Genomic DNA, 24480 nt, shown 5'->3' with positions numbered 1-24480 from the left:
GCCTTGACCATGCCACAGGGACTCTTGGTTGAGAGAGAGAGAGAGAGAGAGAGTCAGGCCCACCCAGACAGGCTGCTGTAGCTTGCCCAGGACCAGTGCAAGGGACAGGTGAAAGGGTGGCAGAAGGGCAGGGTGGAGCTGTGGGCAAAGCCACAGGACAGCTGCCCAAGCAAAGCAGACTGCTGGTTACACTGAAGGACAGTCAATTCCCTATGGCTGGAGAGAACCCCAAATGTTTGGCATCTCAGCTGTCAGGCCCCAGAAAGGGCAGGGCTCTCCTTGGAGGACTCCAAGTCTCACATAAGCAGGGCCAGCCCATCAGGGACCCCTGGGCCCCCACCTGGTTCTGGCACCAGGGCTTTGTGGGACATGGATGTGGTACTGAGCAGGGACAGCAGAGACATAAGCCTAGGACGGTCAGGACCAGGGGGAGGACGGGGGCAGGGGCAGCTGGAAGGGCCTGGTCCGAGCAACATGTGAGAGTTGAGGAGTGAAATCCAGCAGATTCTCTGCCCACAACAGTGTGGGCGTGGAGAAGGCAAGGCAGAGGTGGTGGTGGAAGGAAAGGGGTGTGGTGGGCAGATGTGAGGACTGGCCTTCAGGAACTCTTCATCCACCTTCTGCCCCCAGGTGATGGGTGACAGGGACAGAAGGTGATTCTGCACTGAATATTCCTTGTACCTCCTTAGTTATGAGTCATTTTAATAACTACTTTTAACAAACTATTATTATTATTATATTAAAAAAAATTTTTTTACGTTTATTTATTTTTGAGACAGAGAGAGACAGGGCATGAACGGGGGAAGGTCAGAGAGAGAGAGGGAGACACAGAATCTGAAGCAGGCTCCAGGCTCTGAGCTGTCAGCACAGAGCCCGACGCGGGGCTCGAACTCACGAACCGCAAGATCATGACCTGAGCCGAAGTCGGACGCTTAACCGACTGAGCCACCCGGGCACCCCTATTATTACATTTTAAAGTAAATAGCTGAAGCCATGGAAAGGAGGGTTGCTCCCCCCCCCGGTGCAAAACATCAGAGCACATCTTGGCCTGTCCAGAAGCTGGGAAGGTGGGCAAATGCTTCCTGGGTCCAGTTTTGCAGGAAGATCCAGAAAAGGCCACACTGGAAGCACAGATCAGCACCACAGGTCCCATGGGATACAGTGCCCGGTGCTCAGCCACTGGGGGCTGCACCCAGGCCTGGGTCATTCAAGACCAGGGATCCTGAAAAGAGACACCCCAGTAGTCTTGCCAAAATTAGCAAATGAAAATACAGGAGGCCCAGTTAAATTTGAATGTCAGATAAACAACAAAATGTTTAGTATAATTATGTCTCAAATATAGCATGGGACATACTTATACTAAAAATTTATTCATTGTTTATGTGCCGTTCAAATGTAACTAGGCATTTGTATGTTATGTGGCACTCTTACACTTCAGATATTGGCTGGAGAGGAAGAGCCACTCCTGCAATTGTTGTTTTGTTTTGTTTTCTGTTTATATTTTTAAAATTGTTAACCCAAATTTCCACAGCCTTGCTAGCCTGTAACTGCAAATGAATTAACTTAAAAACAACCAATGTCCCTGGCCTGCCCATCTCCCAACACAAGACCTTGTCCCTCTGAGACTCCGCAGTGCCGGGGCACCCCAGAAGGTGCCAGGTTCTGCTCCTGTTTGAGTTCTGTGCCCACTGCCCCCCTACGCCACAGGAGGGCAGCGGTTGCCTGGCTGAGCGCTGTGCCTGACACCTGCCACTGCGCCCTCTGCTGGTGAGCCCCAGATGGCAAGTGCGGGGGTGGGAGGATGCCCTAGGGCCCCGGGCCCCACGACCCAGGCAGTTGGGGGAGAGCTCCTCCGAGACTGGAGGAGGCCCCTTCTTCCACCTCTCACAGTCTGACAGCAGATGACCTCTCTAACTGCCCAGGCTCTGTCCTTCCTGCTTCATCTCCTCCCTCCACACCAGCTCTTTCTGGCTCTGTACACGGTACCCGAACAGGCAATGTTCAGCTGTGTCTCCTCTTGGTTCCCTCCATACCAAGGCTCAGCCTGGCTTTGTGCTAACCAGTAGCTCTTCCGAGTGCCAGGCAGGCCAGCTGTGGAAAAGCCCACAGTTACGGGTCACAGTCGGCCGCCCCTCCTGCCCTACCGCCCACTCCATCCGGGTCCTCCCTTGCGCTGTCAGAGGAGCCTGAGTCCCTTGAAGACCCCTGCTCTCATCCCAGTAGTTTCTTGGCTGCTCTGCGGGGGATCCTTTTCAGAGAGGATGGCTTTTTCATCTTCTGTCTCCCCAACCAAGCAGGACTGGGTCTGTCTTGCTGGCTGCCAGATCCTAGCATCCGGCACAGAGCAGGCACAGATCAGAGTCAACAAATACTATGGAAAGGAAGGTTGGGCGGCCGTGGAGGGCATGACGGGTCTCCCTGGGTCAAAGGCAACGAGTGATTTTTTTTTAAATAAAGACACTTTATTTACAGGTAATACAAAATAAACCACAGGACAAACTACTATGCACGGGGAGGGATGGCCCCCACAATAACCCCCCTCCCCATCCCAGAATAACTTATGTAAAAAATTAAAAAGGCCCTAGAAGGAGGGAAGGGTGGGGCTGGAAGCACCTTTGCTGATTGGGGATTGGGGCCGGTGGTCCTCAGCCATCCTGTTCCAGGGCAGAGTAGACCCTGGCTTGCTCCCTTCTGAGTCCTGCCTGGGCCTAGCAAGGAGAGGACACGCTGCGAGGACAGTTGGTGGCTGCTGCAGAGGCTCCCGGGCCAAGGACCCTGACTTCTGACTCTGAAGGGTTGGAATAAGTAGGTAGGTAAGTGGCTGCGGGGGCGGGCATGGAGCTGGGGTTATTGCAATGCTCCAGCTGACTTCCTCCTGGCCCTGGATGTGGGGGTGCACCGGATTCCAGGGAGCAGCTGTGTGGGGGCAGGAATGTGGGGTCTTCAAAGCGACGATGTTGTTGAATCTACCACCTCACGGCCGTTGCAAACGGTGGGGACAAACTGGGAGCCAGACCCTAGGAAAGGAAGTCAGAGATTGGGGCCAACCCTGAGGTCCTTTACAGAGGCAGGCAGCAGGGCAAGCAGGAGTGTGGAGGGAAGTTTCCCGCCCTCACCCCTCCCTCTCCTATCCAGCCTCATCTAAGGAGCTCTCCACCTCCAGCCAAGGAATCCCAGCAACCCAAGGAGTGGTCCCCATGTTGAGGAGCTGAGGCAGAGAGCAGGCTGCTTAGGGTGAATGCTGACCTTGGCCGAGGCTGGAGCTGGCCCTGGTGGCGGCGCTGCTGAAGCGGCTGGTGGGTGCACGATGGCTAACCACGTTCTTCTGTGGCTGGAAAAGGATGATGTGCAGCTTGGGCGCAAAGAGACAGCCGAGCACCACAGAGCCGCTGAGGCTGACCGACACGCACATGGTGGTGGTCTGCACCTGGGATGGGTGAAGTCAAGGATGAATCTGGCCCCATGACCCCTGTCAGGCTGCAGGGTTAGGGAGTAGGGGAGATGGTAAGCATCCAACACTGGGTCTTGGTCCATTTGCCAAGCCCCAAAGGATTTCTAGGAAGGTGGGCACAGTCCCAGCGTCAGCCCGTGAACCACCTTCCCAGGGAGATCAAAGTTCCAGCTGAGGGGGGTGAACATGCAGGGTTGCAGGAATGTATGTGTGCATCGGAGTGTGTCTGCCAGTGTGTGTATAAGTGTGTATCTGCATGCATATGCGTGCAGGTATGTGTGTGTGCATGAGTGTGTGTGTGTGTGTGTGCATGTGTGCATGTGTGGATACTGCGTGTGTGTGTGTCCAGGTTAGTCCTTAGCCAACTATGATTGGCATGCAAATGCAAATCATATGCAAATGCAGGCTGAGTCAGAGCATATTCCCTCCCCAGCCCTGGCCTCCACCAACCAGGCAGGTGGCCCAGCAGGTGCAACAACAGCCAAACCCAGCCGCCCTGGCCCCCAGCACTGCCCACCATACCTCTGTCCTGGGGGAAAGGGCCTTTGCAGGGGCTCTTGTCTCGATTTTCCTGCTCCTTTAATTGTTAAGATTGTCAGTTCAGACCCTGCTCTACACTCCCAAGCTGAGTGACCTTAGGCAAGGGATTGAACCTCCCTGAGTCTCCGTTTCTTCGTCTGTAAAATGGGGAGAGCCATGGAGTTTACTCCAGAGTCGTGAGGATTCACCAAGATGATCCTCTTACTGTCTAGAGGACAGCTCATCTGTCACCTCTGCAGAGAGGCATTCCCTGACCACCCCCATTTAAAGCAGCCATGGCCCCCTAGAAGGTGAGGAGACCTATGAGACACTCAGTGCCAGTTGGAACTTTGCTTGGAAGCCACCAACTGGGGTACAGTTTCCACCTGCTTAAAACTCCCTCAACCCTATCCCCTAGATCTCCTACTGCTCTGTGCTTTAGCTTCTCTGCCTTTCCTGCTTTCATCTCTCAACCCCAGAGCTGCACAACTCCAGGGGCACTGTGCTACACTGCAAGGCTCCAAGAGGCATCAGAGCATGGTACCCTCTGAGACCATGTGGCCTGATAGCCCACCATTCCCATTCCCACTTTCCACCCTCACCTCTGCCTATCTTGCACCATTTGTGCCTCCCCTCCTCAACAAGGGAGGTCAATGCACGCCCTCTGCTCCAATCGGCCTCTGTATTGACTGCCCTTCCCTACCTTCTCCATCCAACCTATTGAAACCTGCCTGTCTTGCAGAGCCCAGTTCAAGGACTCCTCTTCCAAGAAGCCCTCCATGATTCTCTCTCTCTCTTTCTCTCTCTCTCTCTCTCTCTACACACACACACACACACACACACACACACACACACACCACATACACACCACACACACACCTCCCTCTTCTGTGCTCTCACTAGGACCTAAACAAGTCAACAACATTTCCTGACTTAGTTCTTTAGTTGATCCCCTGGTCACCCACCCACTAGCCCAGGAGCTACCCAAGAGCAGAAACCAAGTGTCCCCTTCTGCAGCCAACCCCTCCATGGAGCAGGGCAGAGCATCGGCCCATCTGGACATATTTCAGTCCATGCCTCTCCTCGAGCTTAGGGGGTGACATCTGAGTCCTGAAATCTCAGCTCTAACTCCTCCACCTCCTTGTCCATTGTCTTAGTCCCCACTCAACCTTCCCACCTTCCCCTGGGATCCAGTCCCAACTGGGCCACTGCAAGCTGGGTGAGCTTTCAGCCTATTGGAGCCTCAGAGTTATCAGAAGAGTAAATGAGACACCAGGAAACAAGAGGTCCAGGACCCACCCCCAACCCCGCTGCCACTCTGTGGCAGGTGGCTCACCCGGTAGTCACTGGAGGTGACATAGAAGATGGGCAGGAAGGCCAGCCAGATGATGCAGGTGGTGTACATGGTAAAGCCTATGAATTTGGCCTCATTGAAGTTCTCGGGGCACTTGCGGGTCTTGAAGGCATAGAGCGTGCAGAGCGCGATGAGGAGCACGTTGTAGGCCAGTGAGCCCAGCATGCTTGCATCTCGATGGTTGCAGCGCAATGTCACCACCTCCCGCCGCTCCGGGGCTGTCTCCTTGCCGGTGCCCGGTGCCTCCACCACCAGCCAGGCAGCCACAATGAGCAGCTGGCCCGAGATAAGCGCCAGGCAGATGGCCACCTGTGAGGCAGGACTGATGAAGCGTGGCCGCTGGGCTCCCTCCCGGGCCCCACCAAAGATGCGCGCGATGCGGTTGGTCTTGGTGAGCAGAGCTGAGTAGCAGACAGAGAAGGCGGTGCCCAAACCAAGGCGCCGTAGGGTGCACACCACCGTGGATGGCTTGGCAATGAAGATGAAGGTCATGCAGTAGCAGAGGAAGACACCGCCCAGCAGGATGTAGCAGAGCTCTCGGCCTGAGGCCTTAACCACTGGGGTGGCATTGTGCCGCACAAAGACACCCAGCACGAAGAGGGTGGCCAGGGCGCCTAGGCAGGCAATGGTGACTGGTCCCACGGCCCAAGCATCGCCCCAGCGGATGTACTCCTGGGGCAGCTCAAAGCAGCCAGTCAGGCTGGCGTTGGGCCAGTAGCCCAGGCCACAGTCAGCACAAGTGAACTCGTCCAGCCGGTACTCGTAAGGCTGGCAGGGGATGCAGAGCCAGCAGCAGACCTCCCCTGGCTGCACACTCTTCACCTCATTCTGGAGACAGGGCTCACTGCAGCGAGACGTGGGCAGGGGGCCAGCCAAGGGCGAGGCCCATGGGATGAGGCTGGTGTCCAGGGTCAGGCCTTCTGCCCAGTAGCCCACCTTCTGGTAGCGATAGCGCCCACTGCCTGCCCGCAGGTAGGTGAAGATGTTGTAGCGACCGATACCATCACCAAAGCGGTCGAAGCGGACTTCATTGTGTGTGTCAGCTGGGCGGAAGGGGGCTGGAATTGGGGAGGGAAGAGAAGGTTGGATTGGTGGGTAGTCTTGATGTGACCTCCACCCTCAGCCTAACATGGAACCCAGACCCCGACCTGAGGCCACTCCTTGTCCTTCTGAGCCCCATCCCAACACTAAAGCTGGACTTAACCCCAGCCATTGTTCTAAATGAGAGGCTACAACAAATCTCAACTCTAAACTCCAAATAAAACCCCAACCTCAAAGCCCAGGCATCTCCACAAACCTAATGTCCACACCAACGCCCAACCATGACTCCCCAAAACCTAGCTTTATGCCTAGTCTCCAGTAACTTCCAACCCAGACCCCAGACCCTAGACCCCAACCTTATCACAACACACACTGCAGCCCTCCCCCCAGACTTAACACGGACACCCTCACACCTAAATTCAGCCTCAGGTCAAGTCCTGGTCCCACTTAATTCTCTTGATGACAAGTCAACTCTCTCCCCTCTAGTCCTAATACTCACATTAGTGCTAGCTGAACCCCAACTTTAAATGTGCTCATCACGCAGCTCATAAGGCACTTCTCTTCCCCATCTCCCCTCACCCGGGAACCTCACATCTCCCAGCCAGGCTCAAGAGGAAGCAGGACCCCTGTCATCCCAGGTCCCAGTGAGAAGTTGGGGTTCATACTAGCAGATGATGTGCATAAGGCTCCATATGGTGAATGATGCAGCCTGGAGTCCCTTGCAGGTTCCATGTAACCCCTGCTCCTTCAAGCCAGCCTCAAAGTCCTCAGAATCCAACTTGAGCCCTCCAATAAATCCTACCTAGCTCAGTGGGCTGAATTGAGCCTTGCTCTGATGGCAACCTCATGCACCCGAGTCCAATCCTAACCCCTCCCCTGATTCTCCCACAACTCTGAATATAAATCTCATTGGAATTATTATTCATCTTAACCCTGGGCCAGTAGGCTTTGGGGGCCCTGGCACCCTCCCACTGCTCCTACAGTGATGCTTCCTGAAGCACAGTGATGATTCTGAGGCGTTCATTTTTTGTAAAGCTGGAACATTCATTAAAATAAATTTTGGTATGAAGAGACTGTGGCCACCTTGAATGGAAAATCAAGACGAGGAATAGAATTTTCCCAGAAAATGGAGTGCCACCTGATGCTCACTCTCAACCCACCCTTATTCTGACTCCCACTGATGTTTTGCTGCCTGAGAATGGGCTCAAGGGCCCCCAGTCCCTACTCTCCGCATGATAAAGAGGCAGGATGGAGAGAGAGAGCAAGGTTCAAACAGGAACTAGAGACCTTCAGTGCAGGACCAGGCCAGAAAGTGAAACCTCAGCCCTGGCTTCAGTTGGAGTCCCCTCTGTCTAGCCATCCTTGTCCTGGATCACATCCCAGCCCTCCCCCACCCCCGGGTGACTCCCTCACTTGCTGTAGGCTACGTTTTCTTAGTCAGGTAATGGAACCTGAAGACCCGATCCCTCTTGCCTGCTGAAGGCCAGAAAACTGCTGGACACTAGCCAGCCCCATTACCATCAAACTTGACATTGAGCACGAAGTCCTTGTAGAGGCGGCGCCCGTTGACAGGCCGCATTGCATCACACAGGTGTGTGGTGTTGGGGCAGAGGGCTCGGTGCATGTTGTGCAGTGCATGGGCCATGGCATACACTGCGTTGACCACAAACATGATCTTGGACTCTTGCTCAAAGGGCACGGAGCGCAGCGAGTGGGCTGCACAATCTCGCCGCCGGAAGCTACAGCCAAACCTCTGCTCCCAGAACTCACGGAACCAGGGGTTCCGGCTGTTATTCCAAGGGTCCAGGCTCCGGAAGTAGGAGGCAAAGTCGCTGATGGGATAGGAGGCCAGCTCGATAGTGATGGCGCCCTCAGCGGCCCCCTCGCTGCCAGCCACCACGCTCTCCAGGGCGCCCCAGCCATCACTGGCCACCCAGGTGAAGCTGGCGTTGAGACGCCGGGTGGCCGCGAGGAGCTCGCGTGCGTCCTCGGAGCGGGTGAACAGGACAGCCACACGGGCACTGGGCTTCTGCAGTAGGGCTCGCACCACGCCTTCGAAAGCTGCGCGGCTCATGGCACGGCCCACCTTCTCCGAGGTGGCCACGCAGATGTTGCGGGCACGGGCCTCCAGCTCAAAGGCTTCGATGCCTGTCTCACCATAGTCACCCTCGGACGCCACAGTGGACACATATGTCCAGTTGAAGAAGCGGAGAATCTCGGCCATGGCCTTGGCTTGGAAGAAGTCGGGGGGCACAGTGCGGGCAAAGTAGTCATAGCGGGACTTGTCGCTCAGCTTGGCACTGGTGGAGGCATAGCTGATCTGTGGAATCTGAAATAGCCGCAGGAGGTTGGCCACCTGGGGGACCAGTAGAGAGGGCCAAGATCAGAGATCAGGTCAAACTCGAAAGACAGATGTGTTCCTCACAGCTACTCGACCTTGGGATCAAGTGTCTGTGTAGTCAGCCCTGAGGTCTGCTTCTCCCCAAAGACCCATACCCTGCCTTGATGTGTCTTCCCTCTGGGGGTAGGGAGTGTTCCACTCCTTCCCAAGGGCTGGGAGAGAGAAGACCTAGGGCTGAGGCATCTGGCTCCGGAGCCACACCAGGACCCCTCTACTGTCCCCCTTCAGATGCAGAGCAGTAGCAAAAGTAGGGAAGCAAGGGAAGGCCCAAAGCTTGGGCTGGGGAGAGGTTGGTACTTGGCTGCACAGGGTGGGGGGCAGGGCACTAGCTGGGATGCTCAGGGATCTTGGGCTCTCTACCTATCTGGGGCAGGTAACCTTTCCCCAGAGTCCATCCTGATGGAATGATGGAGAAAGAAGGAAAAGGCTTCCTCAGGAAAGGAGACCCAGATCTTGGCTGCCATCGGATGGCTGAACTTGAAATAAACAAGGCTTCCTGCTTACCGCTGACCACCTGGCAGGCCATCTCCTACCCTTGGGTCCCTAGGACCTGCCCGCTAGAGTGGGAGACAGACAAGGACATGGTGGGATGGGTAGGTGAGAGCAGGACAAGGCCCAGGTTCCACACGTGGGAGCTAGGTCCTGCCTTTGCACCTGGGACACAGGCTCTTACTCTGACAGTCTCAATGCCTTCTCCTCTCGTACTTTCTGCCTCTGTGTCCCTGGGCAAGTTAGCAAACCTCCCTGAGCCTCAGTTTCTCATTCCTGCCTGATGAGGCTGCTGAGTAGGGAAAAATGAAAATGCATGTGAGGTCACAGTGCCAGGCAAAAGGAAGACGATAGGGGTTTGGGCAGGAGAGATGGGGTTGAAATGAGGAGGAATCATTAACAGGCAGGTTCAGCCTAAGATGAAGGGCTGGGCCTTGTTTTGACTCAGACAAGGAAAAAGCAGACCAATTTTGAAGTGTGGGCCCTGGTACAGGAGGCAGGCAGCTTGGGGTGGGAGGAAAGTAACTGGACTCCTGGAGATGAATGCATGGAGCCCTAAGAACTGTGGAGAGGGTGGATGCTGGGAAAGCACCCTGGAGGCCCCTGAAAGCATCAGCAGGTGGGATGTGGCAGATGTGGGTGCCGGCACAGCCATACCTGTCCAAGTTGCTACTGGCCACCTCCAGCAGCGGGACTAGCAGAACAGGTAACTCCCTTCCTGCAGTAAGAGGATGAGGAGGTCTCCCCCATCCCAGGTCAGAAGCTGCCTCCACAGTTCAGACTCCTGCTTCATTTCTCCTGACTAAGTGTGCCAGGTCAGGGGTCCTGGCCCTGCCTCTGACTGCAGTGCCCTTAGCTGGCCTCGTAAAGGAAGCTGAAGCCCCAGCCAAGGCCCTCTGTGCAAATCCTAATCCTGATCCCAGTTCTGGCCACATCTTCTGGCAACCTATTCTGGGCACCAGGCAGGTAAGTGTCCAGGCAAGAGGTGGGACCCAGTCAGGGAGGGGGAGGGTCCCACATGGGCTAAAGCAGCCACACATGCCCAGGGATATCAGCTGGGCCAGTCTGTGAGAAAGCAGGAGGGAGGGTCTCATTCCCTTACCTTCCCACCCCTGCAAATCCTGTCCCCCCAAAGACCCTAAGGGACCCTCCCCCCACTTCACCCATTCTGCTTCTCTTCCTCCGGGGTCCCCATCCCTGTTTCTCTTCTCTGGGATGCTCCTGGCTTCTATCTTTCACCCCTTTCTAGTCCATGGAGAGGTGATCTGACAGAGCTGGAGGCCCTTGGCTGTGAGCTCTAGGTGAATGTCTCCACTTTGCCAGTGCCTGCCACTCTTCAAGCCTCAGTTTCCTCATCTATAAAGTGGGTTAATAACAATAGCAGTTAATATTGATTATGCCTCTGACACAAGCTTTGCATGTATTACCTCATTAAATTTCCACCGCAACCTTAAGAGTGGCAAGTGTTATGAGTCCTGTTCTGTAAGGAGGAAACTGAGGCACAGAAGAGAGAAATAGCATCCAGTGTCACATAGTATGTCTGGGAGCCAGGATTCACACCTGGGGTTCTGATCCAAGAGGCCTGGCTATTAAGCTCCTTAGGACTCTTTAACATCAGCTGTGTGTGTGTATGTGATGCAAGTGGGATGTTTTCCTTATACAATTTCTAAAAGTCAGCCTGCATCATGTGACAGGGGCACTTTCTTGGTATTCTGTAAAAAGCTACTTAAAGGAAACTCCTCGCCCCCCTTCTAATACATGGCAGCCTAGAGCCCCTGCTCAAAGGGAATTCTGGGCCCCTGCCTCTGGCCTCCCTCCCCAGTCCCCATTTGGGCAGCCCCACATACCTGAATGGAGACGTCGCTGTAGGAGCCGCCAATGACACCAGTGATGGCAGTGGGAGCATCACCGTGGGTGGCATAAGAGCCGTCGGGGCAGATGTGGCGTGAGCCATCGGCACCACGGCTAAGTGAGGCACGCACGAAGTCGAGTGCCTGCTCCAGGGCATGTGTGTCCTTGGAGCAGCTGTCGAGTATGTGCGCGCCCAGGCGCACACCCGGCAGCAGGCGTGGGTCACGGTTGATGCGGTCCAGTGCAAAAAGCATGGCCTCCAGGCGCTGGATGCCACGATGCTCATTGACAGGCCCACACTCCTCTGCCGGGCCGCCCTTCTGGTGTACCGGGAACAGCCCACCCAGGACCAGGTCCCCCTCCAGGGTCAGCACCTTCTTGGCGGGGCCCTCAGCCACAGTGCCCCATAGCAGAAGCAGTGCCAGGAGCCCAAGCAGTGATCCCATTGTCCCAAAGGGGATGGATGGGTCCAGCAGACCTGGGCCTCCAGGGGATGAGGGTAGAAGCAGCAAAGGCAAAGAAAGGAGAAAACAGGGACCAGGAAAGGACAGGCAGGAAGAGAGATAAGAAGGGGCCCAGCTCCTGCAGAGAAAGAGACAGACAGACAAACAGGGAGAGGTGGAACCCGAGAGTGGCTACCCCTTCTGACTCTGCCGTCCCCAATTCCCTCACCTAGGGACTTTCCTAGGGAGCCAGGGAGAGGTGGTATCACTGACTAAGCTGAGAAGCTCCTGAGACACCCATTGACCTGTTTCTCAGCCTTGCCCTCATCTGGGTCTTTAGATGGCCTCTGTGCCCATTCCATACTCAGCAGAGAGGGAGGGAGGCAGAGAGTAGAGGCCCAGACATAAGTTAGGAGAACTCAGCTAACACCAATCCTGCTGTGAATCAAAGAGTGTCCAAGACCTTGCACAAATCTCCCAGGACCCCAAAGTCAACACCTTTGCAGCAGGAGCCAGGTTAGAGTATAAACTTAGGGGTCCAATCTCTATCTTGAATCTTGCATTCCCAGAAATGAGCCATTGTGCCTGAGAAACCACCACCAAAGAGGGAAGGAAAAATCTCCGAAGGGTAGTCTCCAACTCCTAGAGAGCCTGGAACCCAGGGTGAGCACCCAAGGGTCCTAGCCTCTAGTTCTTAAAAAGCCATCCCCAGAGCCCCTGACTGAGGATATAATAGAGACTCTAGACCCTGGGAGTTTGACAGCAAGGTGGAGAGGTTGGCCCCAGGGAGGGAAACTGAAGTGGCCACAGGTCTTAAGTCAACAGGAAAAGTCAATGTGAGCATGTGTGTGTGTCCAGGGACAGGGTCAGTTCATCTAGTCAAAATCTCAAAATTGCTCAAGGTGAGACTTTTGGGCACCTCAGCTCTGCATAGAATACCGTTTGAGACTTTATGCCCCTGTGTTTTCTTCAGCTCAGAACCAAGCATCAGAACCATCTCTAATCTCCTTATCCTCATCCTTTCCCTATCCTGTCCACCCTGGCCCTGGCCCTCAGGGACCCTTCCTTCCCTCTTCCATTCTGCACTTCATTTGTGCCCCAGCTACCCTCCCAGATGCCCACCCCACACAGGCTCTCACAATCACGCAGGCTTGGGAAGGCTAGGAAAAGGAAACTGAGGCTGAATAAGGTTAGCCACTAGTTCAAGGACCCCATGTCCTGGCACAGAGACTGGGGTTCTTCACTTTGCCCCTCAGCTCCCCAGGGTTAATCTCCCACTGGTGCCAGGGCAAGGAGACTGGGATCCTGTGGGTACCAGGAAAGCAGCAGTTCAAACAGGCAACCAGGAGAGAGAGGCAAGCATGAAGACCAACACAGATGAGGAAGGGACCCAGATGGGGGCTGAGGTCCAAACGGGTCAAAACCACAAGCCTCCCACAGGGGCGGCCAGGACCCAAATTCAGACAGGGACAATACCCTGAAGGGAGATAGAATCCCAGAGGCGGGCAGCCAGGGGGCCTGGGCAAGGAGTGATTGAGACCGGTAGGCTGACACAAAGATAGAGGCACAGACAGAAAGACAGACCAAAGGATGTAAGGAGAGGAGGAACGAAGGAGCGTGATGCAGGGCGTGCGTTCTCTGGGGAAGAAAGGCGGGACGCCTGGGGTTGTCTTCCCGCTTCCCAGAGCTCCTGGCGAGCTCTGGCTGGACGCCCCGGCCCGAGCGCCCCAGAACTCGAGGGCCCGCGGGACGCTGGGACATGGGGTCAGGATCTATAAGGTCGGCGGCGGCCGCGGCACCACGGGCTTACCCTACCTGGAGCGCCCGACTCCGGCGCGGAGAGAAACGGAGAGGAGCCGGGGGCGCAGGGTTCCAGCTCTCGCTCACTAGCTCGCTCTCTCGGCAGCTCTGCGCTCTCCGTCCGCCCGCTCGCCCGGCCGCTTTCAATAGCGGCCCGCCCCGCCCCTGGCCCCGGCCCGCCCCCAGCCCCTCCTCCGTTCCTCCCCACTCCGGATCTCCCGCTCCCAACCCGGCCTCCGCCTCCCTCCAGACTCCTGCACCGCTCCGTGCCCTGCGCCTCTGGCTTCTGTTCTTCGCGGGGCTTTCGTCCCGGAGCTGTCCACCGCGTGGTGCTGAATCCTCGGGCGCTCCTGCTATGCGCAGGAGCAGGTGCCTATCTGCCCCCTCTACCCCGCGGTCAGACTGCATCCCACAGAGCAGCGGGCACGGGACAAGGGACACGGGGCTGGTAAGGTCACTGAGCCCCAGGAGGTGCGCACAGTGTTATGGCGTTCCATCTTTGAGAGCGGAGGGGCTAGCCGTAGGGTCCAAAGGTGCCATTGGGAGATAGGTAAGGGGGCATGTGGGAGATAGGTAGAGAGCTTAGCCTGCTGCGACGAGTCTTTCCCTGTCCTCACATCCATTCTCTCCATCCACAGACTGCAGCTCAGTCCACATGCCAGGCCTGGGGTAGGGGCATATGTCTTTGGCCCTACGTGAGAGCTGGGGCCTGAGTCACTAGAGGAAGAGATGGGGGGGGGGGGCGGTCAGAGGAGAATGGGGCCTCCTCTTCCTGCAGATGACCTTTAAAGCTGCTATCCACCCCCTACACACACCCCGCCCTGACCTCCTCCCCCACCAACCTCCACTAATCCCCACCCTCATATACAAATATTTATGGCAAAGATATATCAACCTGGGGTGTGTGGGGGGTGCTACAGAGCCAGTGACTAGGGTCAACCCTAAGGGACATGCTGGGGCTGGCAGGGGATCTGGGAGGGGAGGAGGGGTGGGGAGGAGGCTCCTGAAACTGGCTGCTGCGTAGGAGGGAACAGGAGCTGGAGCCCGAGCAGAGGGAGGACAGCTCTGAGAAGATGCTCTTGACTCTTCTTCTCTCCTGCAGCAGAATGGAGAAGGACGCCCCCATGGGTAGAAGGTGGTGGATAAACTGCAGCCCCTGATTGTGCTGAAGGGTTCGGGGGAGGGGGTCCACACCCAGGTTTAGCCCTGGAGCCTGCATGAAGCATGCACACACTAGGTGCTAAGGCACACAGCATCCCTATATCTGCTCCCCTGGCACTGCCCTTTCTTCCACAGGTGTCAGCAGAGGCAAAGCTAGCTCAGACACATGCTAATGAGCACATGCCAAGCCCAGGTCGCTCTGGCACATGCACCTACATGTGTGTTTGGCAGTTAGGGGGGAGGGGTGTCACCAAGAAAGGATAGACTTTATCCCAGGATGCAGAAACCCAGTACCCCCACTGGGTTGGAAAGAGCACGGCTGTGAAACACACACATCAAACACAAACACAAACTCCATTGCTAATGGGAGGTAGGTGAGGTGACAGCAGAATGAGGGTTCAGAGCTGTCAGACAAGGCTGGGGAGACAGATATGTTGTCTTCCAGCCCTGGCTGCTCTCATCCTCTCTGGCTGGTTCAGAGCAACTGCTGCCTGGGGTAAGTGAGTGATGAGCTGGGCCCTTGGAGCAGAGGGGTTGATAGCAGCAGGGTGCTGAGGTAAGAGGACCACACAGCAATCCCTGCCCCCCTCACTAAGACAGCCTCACAAAAGACACAGGGCTTTAAACACAGCACCAGTCCCAGAGGCCCATTATGCGGCCCACAGAAGTGGCCTACACAGTCCCACTGCAGCACATGGACATGCATGTATGTCCACATGTATGTACCCAGCTCTGCAGCCACCACTCCCAGCCGTGCACACAAAGACACCCAGCCTTACAGACTTGTATATATGGACATGGCCACACACAGAGAAGTATATGCAACTATACGCACAGATGTACACACAGCCATAATACATAACTTTACATGCAGACAAACAGCTGTATAGACACCCCATCATATACATATAACCATACACATGGACATATCTACACATATATAGCTAAATTCACAGACACAGATGCACTGACCTATAGCTTTACATGTGACACACAGAAAAGCACATAGCTTTACATGTGAACACACAATACAGCTGTACACAGACACACAGCTACACACAGATAGATGTATATGGACAAAGCCCCCACAGTGATGCTCCTAGCCAGCCAGTCTCACACCTCTGTCAGTACCATCACATGTAGTTAAGACACATACAGCACAGTACCACGTGCATATAACCACATAGCCATCCACACAAATACAGCCACACTCAGCCACAATCACATCCTAATGCCTACTTGGGCACAGCTTCACCTGAGACCACCATGAACAGAGCCACCTTAGTTACACACACAGAGCCAAAGGCATGTATGCATGTGTGTGCAGTTACACACAAAGGTACACAGACACTGGCAGGCACAGCAGGGATGTCTTCACCTGCTAACTAGATACCAGCATGAGCATGGGCACACTTGAGCTACAGATACAAAGGCATCCCTTGGAAGCAAAGGCAGGCTGTGAGCTCCCCACTCCTGGGCCCCGAAGGGCACCCCATGCTCGGCCCTTACTCCCCTTGACCTGTTCTGCCTGTTTCCCAGCAGCCTGGGGAGCCTTTGGGGCTGCTGCAACGCTGCTGTCAACTGGAGCCACAGAGCAGGGAGTGGAGGGCCTTCAATACCCCGCTTCCTCCTCTCACCCCAGGGTACCTTGACATATTCCCTCCTCTCCCCAGGCTAGGGGTACTTCTGCCCACCCCAACCTATCTGCACAGGGCTCCTCAGGGTAAAACAAACACACAAATGCACAGCCCAAATCCAGGTGAAACAAGAAAATTATATGCTTTATTCTGGTTCTGGAAGCTCCAATGTGAATCTGAAAAAAGATGTCAGAGGGGCAGTAGCCCCGGGGTCTGGGTGCAGATTACAGTCCCTGGCTCCTTTGGCCCTGGGAGCCAAAAGTGTGGTAAGAAGGCTTAGCTAGAGCCCAGGGCAGTGGAAATCAGGTCCCCCTGAGGCCCCAGGCCCCAGCCTGGGCCTGAGAGGTGAAGGAGGAAGAGGGCTGGAGAGTCTGCTCAGTTCCTTAGCGATTGCACCCCAGGAGGGTATGAGCCTAGGGTTACTCCTCACCCTTCTCCGGGGTACTAGGTTCCCGGGGCCACTTGGCAGCCCCTAGGGGTTCAGCCTCAGGGCTCAGCCTTGGCTCTCCCAGGGGTCCCTCGCCTTCCAGGTCCAGCTCCTCAAAGGATGAGCCACTGGCGCCCGACTCGCTATAGCTGTGCTCACTGCGGGTGTCACCATCGTCCCAGCCACGGCTGCTCACCCCAGGGGACAGTGTGGCAGCTGAAGTCTCCCGGCTGCCAGGACCAACCTCCAGGCTTACAGAACTCGTGTCACTCATCGTATCAGCTCCTGGACCAGGAAGAGGGAGTACACATTAGCTAGGACCCCCATGCCCTCCCCTCCTCCAGGGAGAGGACAGAGGCCTTATCACTTGTTCAGCAATCCAGCATACATAGTGTGCTCATGAATAATAAAGCGGGCCCTGGCTCAGAAGACTCGTTGCAGCTGGCCTCTGGCCTCTGCCCTGAGCAGGGCTGCACTGACAGGGCAAAGGAAGAGAGGGCGGGGGAGGGCAGTCAGCTGTGCACTCCTCTCCCTCCCCTGAAATAGCCTCACAGCTCCCTGCACACCCACAAAGCCTGCTGCCCCACCCCCACCCCCCAACAGTCCATTAAGGACCACTCAGCCCTGAGGTGAGGAGCTAAGGGTAGAACAAAAAGACTCAAGTACTGTCCCCTCCTCCACCCCCCATTTCAGGCTTAGAGAAAGCTTTGTTCAAGGCCAGCTACAGACAGTGCCTACAAGGCATGAGGACAGGAGAATGGACCAGGAGGCCTACTCTCTTGTCCCCTCCCCCATGCAGGGCTCCCCAAGGAGCAGCCGTATCCAGGAAGGCAGCTGGCCTCAGCCTCTGGCCCACAGAGCCCTGATTTGAGGAGGCAGCTAGGGCAGGAGTGGGATGGAGAAGTCCTAGGAAACCAGCTGCAAGGAAGGAAGGTACTGGGATAAAGCATTTTAAAGGCTTTCTTCCCATATGCATGGGTCATCCCAGAGGAGCCCTTAAATATCTCCAATGACTGGTGGTTCCTGAGCCACAAGACAGCAGAAGGGGACCAGAAGAGCACTCTGAGGGCAGCTGGAGAGCCCTGAGACAGGGGTGATGGTTCAGGTCCCTCCCAGTCTGTTCCTCCCACCCCTAACACATCCTCCAGGCAAGCAGACACTTCATCTGCCCTCTTCAGGAGCAACCCTTCAATTCATCTCCCCAGATCAGAGAAACTGACAACAGTTGGCAGGGGGCAAGGAGGGACAAAGAGCTCAGGCCTGCTGTGTAAGAATCCAGATTGAGAGAAGGCTGATATGTCTCCCTTCCTATGTGAGAGGGAGAGGGGCAGCTGTCAAACATCACAGAGGTGAAGGGTGGGCCAACTTCCCCAGATCCTGTCTCCATGGTGATGGAGCCCCGAGCCAGGAGCAGCTGGGGAATGCTTGGCATTTGGACTTGGCCTGGAACTTACACTGTGCCTCAGATGGGGACTAGCGTAAGGATGGGGAGACTTGAAGTCCGCTCTCCAGTCCCCTTGGCCCTGAGAAGATGTCCTTTGGGCCAACTGGCAGAGGTGAAGGGGACCCTGGAAGTGCCAGGCTTCTGGTCCAGGGCCCTCTTCTGGCTGGGCCCCAATCATGACGCCCAGAATAGAGGCATCCATGAGTGACCTTGGGTTACATCCTGAGTTATGGGTGGTTCCTTCTGACTCTGGGGCAGGACTCCAGCCTCTTAGTCACTCCTTAAATGATAATCAGTGCACCAGGGGCTGTAGGCCTGAAAAGAGCAAATGAAATGGGGCCCCCAGGCCCCATTAAACTGTCATGTTCCACCAGCCCACTTACCCAATGGCTCTCTTGGGATCTGGATATGGGAACCTGCCTGCTTAGCTGCCAGCTGCCTCCTCCTCCCTCTCCCAGCTCCTAGGCTAGGGGTGATCAGAGGAAGGAGCCCAGGGAGGCCCCTTCAGGCTGGGGCCCAGTATGCTGGGATAAGGACAGCCCCTAGGGACATTTCTGGCAAATGAGTCCAAGGCAGGGAAGTGGCATCCCTCTAGGCCTACCAAGGTCTGCACCAGAGGAAGTTCCAGAGTCTTGGGCCTGTGTCCCAGGGCACAGGAGGCCTGGCAAGGAAGAACAGCACCTAAGTCTCTAGGGCTTCTGGGGCAGGGAATGAAGCTACCACCTTCACCCCAGTCCCTCCTTCCTCCAATGCCCACAGCCAGTGCAGGGAGATCAAATATTCATTGCTTCTCTGGAGCTAAATAATACATCAATGTAATAACAGGCATAAGGCAGCTAATCATCCCCTTTCACCTCCTAGCCCAAGTGGAGGCCCCAGTGGGAAGGCAGGCAGGGGCAGGCCAAGCCCTGGGCAGCCAAGTACCCAGCACACACTGCCATGCAAATGACATGCACCTGGCAGACACATGCTCAGAGTCTGCCCTGGGTGTCAGGGCAGACCCTGTCAGAGGTGGGCAGACCCCTTGGTGCCCCCACCAGGGAGTGGGCGGGCAGGCTAGTGGGGAGGACAGGCCAAGGCTCTGGGGGCGTGGGAGCCATGGCTGCAGCCAGCTGCAGCAGGTGCCAAGCAGTCCTTCAACACCCCTGGCAGGCAGTGTTTGGGAGAGAAGCTGGGTGGGTGGGCCAAGGACGGGGTGGGGGTGGGGGTGGGGTAAGCAGCACAGGGAGGTTGAAGGAAGGTCAAGGCACTCCCCCTTCCTTCCCTGGGGACTGCCTGGGCCTGCTGACCTTGTGCCATATCTTGTGCCCACAGTAGGGGCACTGAAGAATGTCTGCTGGGCTCCACCAGGCGGGTGGAGCAGTGCCCCATGGAGATAATTAAGTGGCAGATGAAGTTAACTGTGTTGGACACGGCCTCTAGGGAGTGGAGACTGACTCTCAGTACCCCAACCCCCTGCTACAATGTACACCACTCTAGGGTGACCTTGGCTATGGAAGACTGGCTGGGCAGACGAAATCTAAGGAGAGAGGGACAGCTGCTCTTCTCCAGCCCTGTACCACTCCCACAGGTCTTGGGCCTCCAGAATCGATTACACAAGGCTCCACGAGCATGGACAAGGGCTGGATTCCTTAGGATATTACCAGCAGGCCCCCTTGCTCCTGGGAACAGCCCAGGGTCGCAGAGGTGATGGAAGGGAGGGGGGCTGAGAGCAGGCCAACCACCAGCTGGCCTGGACCTGGGACATGAAGGCTGGCTCTGGTGGAAGGGGCAGGCACTGATCTTCTGGCTGCCCTCTGCATGCTCTCTGGCTGCTCTTCAGAAGGGAGAAAGCATCCTTCTTTTGGCTGGGTTCCATACCGGGGGACAGGAGAACAACCTGTTCCCTTCTGTACCTTCCAGATCCAGTGCCAGGCTTACTCCCTGATGAGCCCCACCCAAGTGATGCTTTTCCCAAACAGCTGCATCTACCTCCCATGAGCATCCAGCTGTCTGTGAGCTCAGTTTCCAAGGGTACTCCCTGTTGCATCTGAAGGGAATCCAGGCAGGGTCTTTGTATCTGTGTTGCCAGGGGTAACATGTGTGAATCCACATCTACATGGATCCATGTATCTGGAAACAGGCAATTCTGCATGTGGGTCCGGGGTAGGCACGTCTCCTTCCTCCACCTCTGTCAAGCTTAGCCTGGACACCCACAGTGCCAACCCAGCCATGGAGGAGTCTCCTAAACCATGCCCCACATGTCCAGGGAGAGGCTCCACAGAGGGCCCCACCATCCATACCTGTGCCATCCATCTGGGCGTCAGTGGCCTCTGCGGGCCCTCGGCTTTTCCGCTCTGTCTCCTTCACCTCAGGCACGTAGAAGTCTCCCTGCCGTGCCAGCGGGCACATGAAATAGATCTGGTCTTGCTGGTAGATCTCTAGCCGAGGGTGGGCACACAGCTTCCGCCCCTTGTTGGAAAGTGGCAAAAGGTGGAATGAGACCTATGGGGCTTCTGACCCACTTGTCCCTGAGAGGCCCTAGGAACTGTCGATTGTGCACTCCCTCCCAGGGGGCTGGCTCTGTCTCCTAACTCAATCTCCCCCAAGTGCCAAACCTCTGCTGAGGGAGGCACACACAGAGCACCCTAAGAGCAGGGCCCCATACTCCAGGAGGCAGTGGTCTAACGAACAGGAGTCCTTTGGACAACACCCTGGGGCAGGTGCTAAAAGAATCCAGGGGCCTGGAACCACTGGTCCTATCTGTATGCCTGCAACCAAAAGACTGTTCCAGAAAGCAGTGGTCTCAAGGAGCCATGAAGCTTAGCGCCCCAGACTACCCCAGGGACAGGGACACCATGAACTGTGGCCCCAGCCACCCAAGCCAAGCCAAGCTGTGACCTGCTAGGTTTCCCATCCCAGGATCCTCAGGCCCTGACGTCCCCTCCACCCTTGACAATATTGATTGACCCAGAGATATCAGAAAGGAAAGGTCACTGCCCCTGACCCTTAGGCTTCCAGCTCCTGCCCTTGCAGACATGTTACTGACAAACCCTGGACAGGGGCTCCCGGCCAACTAAACCCCTCTTGCACTCCCATTCCCCTACCAGGTCAGGTCTATGCCAACCTTCAAGGCTACCAGATATGGTTGGTTCCCACCCCTTCTAGCACCTTCCCAGAGTTTCAGCCAAGGGGAAAGAGGCAGACCCTAGGCTGGAGGGGCAGGCAGGACAAGTAGAACTAGCACCGAACATCACCCCAATTCCCCAGGGAGCCGAAGTACCAGTTTATAGGGCCCCAAGTTCTGAGACAGGCATTCTACTCCCCTCTGCCTGGACACAAAACCCAAAGATCTCCCCACCCCCAGTGTGTGTGGAAGGGGGCAAAGACATGCCAGAGCTGCACTGAGGCATTGAGAAACACTCACAACAGGGGTCAAGCCCATTTTGCTCCCCAGCCTGCCCCCCTTTCCTGCCATGGAGTGCAATTACCCACTAAGATGACTGTGAGGCCCCTGCCCTATCACTGCTCACCCGCCAGCCTTCACAACACGACTATTTATAGCACATGCCCAGCTCTCATCATGAGCTCTGAAATGAGCCTTCCACTTAGCAGTAATGAAAGACTTATTGCCTGGTAGGGAGAAGCCACTCTAGGACTCCACTTGTCCACCTCCCTGGCCAACATTAGGGTTGAGGAACCCCTTCCAATTAAAGCAGTGAAGAAGGGTAAAAATGAACCCCCCAGGGAAAGAGAAGAGGAAAAGTGAGCCTGGAAGGTTTATCAGCCAGGGAGTCCAGCAGCCAGAAGGGACAGGGTATGTCTAGGACGCCGCAGGGTAAGTAGATGGCCTGGCCAAGGTCCACCTGCAGCTCACCTCACCTGACTCCATGGGTAATGCGGGCAAGGCCCTGCACCCTAAGTCTCCATGTGCTCAAACACTGCAGGGTCGGTGAAGGAAAGTCATTATTTTCAATAGTTTGAGTCCAGTATTTTTTGCCAATCTGGGTGCTCTTCATGCTACCTCATGAGTCCACATGCCCAGCTCCTCCCATCTCCACATACACTGATGGCTGCCTCTGCTTTTCCAGCTACCCACACACTCACTCAGCCCTGGCCCTCAGGAGGACGAACAAAAACACGACATCAGGAAGTAGGAGCTACCAGGCTCTGGGGGTTACTCTAATGCCAGCACTGGGAGCATCTGCCAAACCTGAGCCCCCCTCAGTGAACTATGCCATGTCACAAGCCCAGGGTCGGGGGGGTCTCCCTGAAAAAAGTCCAAGTCCTTCCTTGGTAGCTAGAGGGAAGAAAAAGGTCCCCGAAACCAATCAGGGCATAGCTTTCACCAACATGCCCATGCTCTGGGTATTCAAAAGGTGCAGAGGAAATCTGCTGAGTGGTCATCAGCCACCTGGTAGTCCATATCTGAAGGGATGTACAATTTTAGCTTTGGGAGATGCTCCCAGGAACAAGAGTCTGTGCCCACCAAGAAATTCCAGGACAATGGAACCCTACGCCAACTCTTGTCAACACTCAAACCACCTGCCTGGCTTCCCTTCTGGAAGTAACAGGGATGATAAGAGAGAGTAGTCCTTTTTTCAGTCTCCCCTCTAGGCTGGGCATCAGGGTGGGCAGTACCAGGCAGCCACCCTTACCACCTGCTTTGCCAGCCCCCTCATTGGCAGGCGAGAGGCAGCTCTGTGGCTGCTCTGCGCATCTGCCTCCTCCGGAGAGCCCGGCTCTGAAGTTGCCTGGCTGTGGACAGCCTCGTTGCCATGGAAACTGCATCCTCCATCCTTGCCGTCGCCTTCATCTCAAAGCCATCGGGGAGAACAGAGGAACAGGGGAGACAGAGGAGAGAGAGAGAGAACTGGCCTGGCTACACAGCCCTTCCTTCCCTGTCCAACTCTCCCTCCTTATAGCATCCCACACAAGGAGTGCCAGCTGCCCATGCCTGCCCCCAGGCCCCTGGAGGGGCAGCCTCCCACCCAAACCCAGCCTGGTCCTCCCCCCACCACCCGGGGGCCCCTGGCCCTCCTTGGTGGAAGGAGACAGGGAGCTAATTAAAAATCTCACTGACGGCTCAGCCTCAAATCATTTTAACACATGCCAGGTCCTGTCAAAATTCAGACTCGGGGCAAAGGAGGGAAGCAGGAGGAAAGCAAAGGTGCAAACTTCCAACTCAGGCCCATAGGCAAGGGAGGGGTTTATAGTTGTCTCTGTAGCCTCTCCTCAAGCCCCCCTCCATGTTCTGCCCCCAGAGCAATAATGAGCCCAACTGGGGCTGGGGGATGAGGGACAGGACTAGCCATAAACCCTGTCCCTAACGGATTAGGCAGAGAACAAGCCTTGCCCTGCCCCCCCCCCCCCCCGCCCCCTGCAGCCAGGTAGAGCCTCTGAGGGAAGAGAGGGTACACCATGGGCCAGCTCTCAGGTCCTTGCTACACAGAAGGAGCTGTGACCTGGGATGCATGTCGATGAGCTGATAAATATTGGAAAATCATTGGAGAAAGGCAAGACCAGCTGCCTCTCCCTCAGCTAGCCTCAGGGAGCCCTTGGAGAACAGACTGTCAAGGGAAAAGGACACCAAGTCAATGCCACACTGACTGGTACTGCTGGGCAAAGGGGCCTGGATGGGCCTGGTATCCTTCCAGCCCTGGGCACACCCCCTCCCACAGCCCAGAAAGCCAGAGGCTCCAGGAAGCATCAACAGGACAGGGGAATCTACTCTGGCCACTGAAGCCACCGGCTATTTGATGAAGCCACAACCCAAAGCAACTCACTCCCACACAGAATCAAGGAGACCACAAGGTCTCTCTCCTTGGAGGGAGAGATGCAGTCATCCACAATCCTTCCCACCTAATAGGAAAAAAGTCACTATGCCAAGGGGCCACCAGGAACTGCTAGAAACTGGATTCAGGAGTTCTAGTTCCTCAGACACATCTCCAAGGCTTACCTCCCACCTGGGCTTTTCATAGAAGAAACAAGAGGGGGACTTGGAACACCACTCATAATGCAGGGATTTCCAGGAGACCTGTCAACGGCACTTCCTCCAATACCACTGCTGCACTGACATGGGCTCATCCCCCTAGGGGTGCTGATAAACAAGGGAAGAAACGGTGTACACAGGCTGCCAGGGTGCTACTGCCTCAGCTACCTTGGTTACACACCATATATTCCCTTCTCACCTCAGGCTGAGCTCATTACTGGGTGGGTGGAAGGCAAGGATTTTGGCCCATGCAGCTTAGGGCTCCTACAGAGGCTTAGATGGTCATGGTGGGCCAAGGTTTCCCCATGCCACCCGCAGTGCTTCCCCTGGTAGTTCATACTGCCTCAGGAGAGGGGAGGATGAGAGTAAGAGAGAAGACCTGAACTACTCTCATTTGGGCACCAACCAACCCATGCCCTTGGCTTTGGCTAGATGTGGGAAGGGGATGTGGGGCAGAAAAGGTCAGGTCCAGGTAGAGACTGAGGTTGGAT

General features: G+C 55.9%; 2 protein-coding genes across 10 annotated transcripts in view; both read right to left on the bottom strand.

Annotated features, from left to right (window-relative positions):
• Window positions 1-2440: 2440 nt before the first annotated feature.
• Window positions 2441-13482, bottom strand: GRM2 (glutamate metabotropic receptor 2). 4 transcript variants are annotated; one of them, XM_043587472.1, is made up of 6 exons: window positions 13365-13472; window positions 11103-11688; window positions 7884-8721; window positions 5307-6382; window positions 3247-3427; window positions 2441-3017 (listed from the first exon to the last, which is right to left on the bottom strand). In XM_043587472.1, exons 2-6 carry the CDS (start codon window positions 11550-11552, stop codon window positions 2944-2946), a joined length of 2619 nt encoding a protein of 872 aa, XP_043443407.1. In that variant the 5' UTR covers window positions 11553-11688; window positions 13365-13472; the 3' UTR covers window positions 2441-2943. The 4 variants fall into 4 exon arrangements, 3 of the variants coding, with proteins under 3 accessions (XP_043443407.1, XP_043443406.1, XP_043443408.1); XM_043587471.1 differs by having other exon boundaries at window positions 11103-13482; XM_043587473.1 differs by having other exon boundaries at window positions 7884-8694; window positions 11103-13482.
• Window positions 13483-14262: 780 nt separating this feature from the next.
• The window catches only part of TEX264 (testis expressed 264, ER-phagy receptor), a 33193-nt gene continuing 22975 nt past the window's right edge, over window positions 14263-24480 (bottom strand). For 2 of the 6 annotated variants that reach the window (XM_043587470.1, XM_043587468.1), the window contains exons 4-5: window positions 20301-20469; window positions 16265-16859 (exon numbers count right to left, since the gene is read on the bottom strand). In XM_043587470.1, coding sequence (XP_043443405.1) covers window positions 16567-16859; window positions 20301-20469 — 462 coding nt within the window. In that variant the 3' untranslated portion in view covers window positions 16265-16566. The other 4 variants (XM_043587469.1, XM_043587467.1, XM_043587466.1 and 1 more) reach the window with 4 other exon arrangements.

The sequence above is a fragment of the Prionailurus bengalensis genome, chromosome A2, assembly GCF_016509475.1.
Source record: "Prionailurus bengalensis isolate Pbe53 chromosome A2, Fcat_Pben_1.1_paternal_pri, whole genome shotgun sequence".
NCBI lineage: Eukaryota > Metazoa > Chordata > Mammalia > Carnivora > Felidae > Prionailurus > Prionailurus bengalensis.
Note: the sequence above shows the minus strand (reverse complement) of the source record. Positions and strands in the feature narration are given on the sequence as shown.

Coding starts and splice junctions, on each gene's coding strand:
- GRM2 (XM_043587471.1), bottom strand. CDS start 11,552: ATGGGATCACTGCTTGGGCTCCTGGCACTGCTTCTGCTATGGGGCACT. Junction 6,383..7,883: donor GCTCAATGTCAAGTTTGATG/GTAATGGGGCTG, acceptor CCCCAATTCCAG/CCCCCTTCCGCCCAGCTGAC. Junction 3,018..3,246: donor CAGCTCCAGCCTCGGCCAAG/GTCAGCATTCAC, acceptor TTCCTTTCCTAG/GGTCTGGCTCCCAGTTTGTC.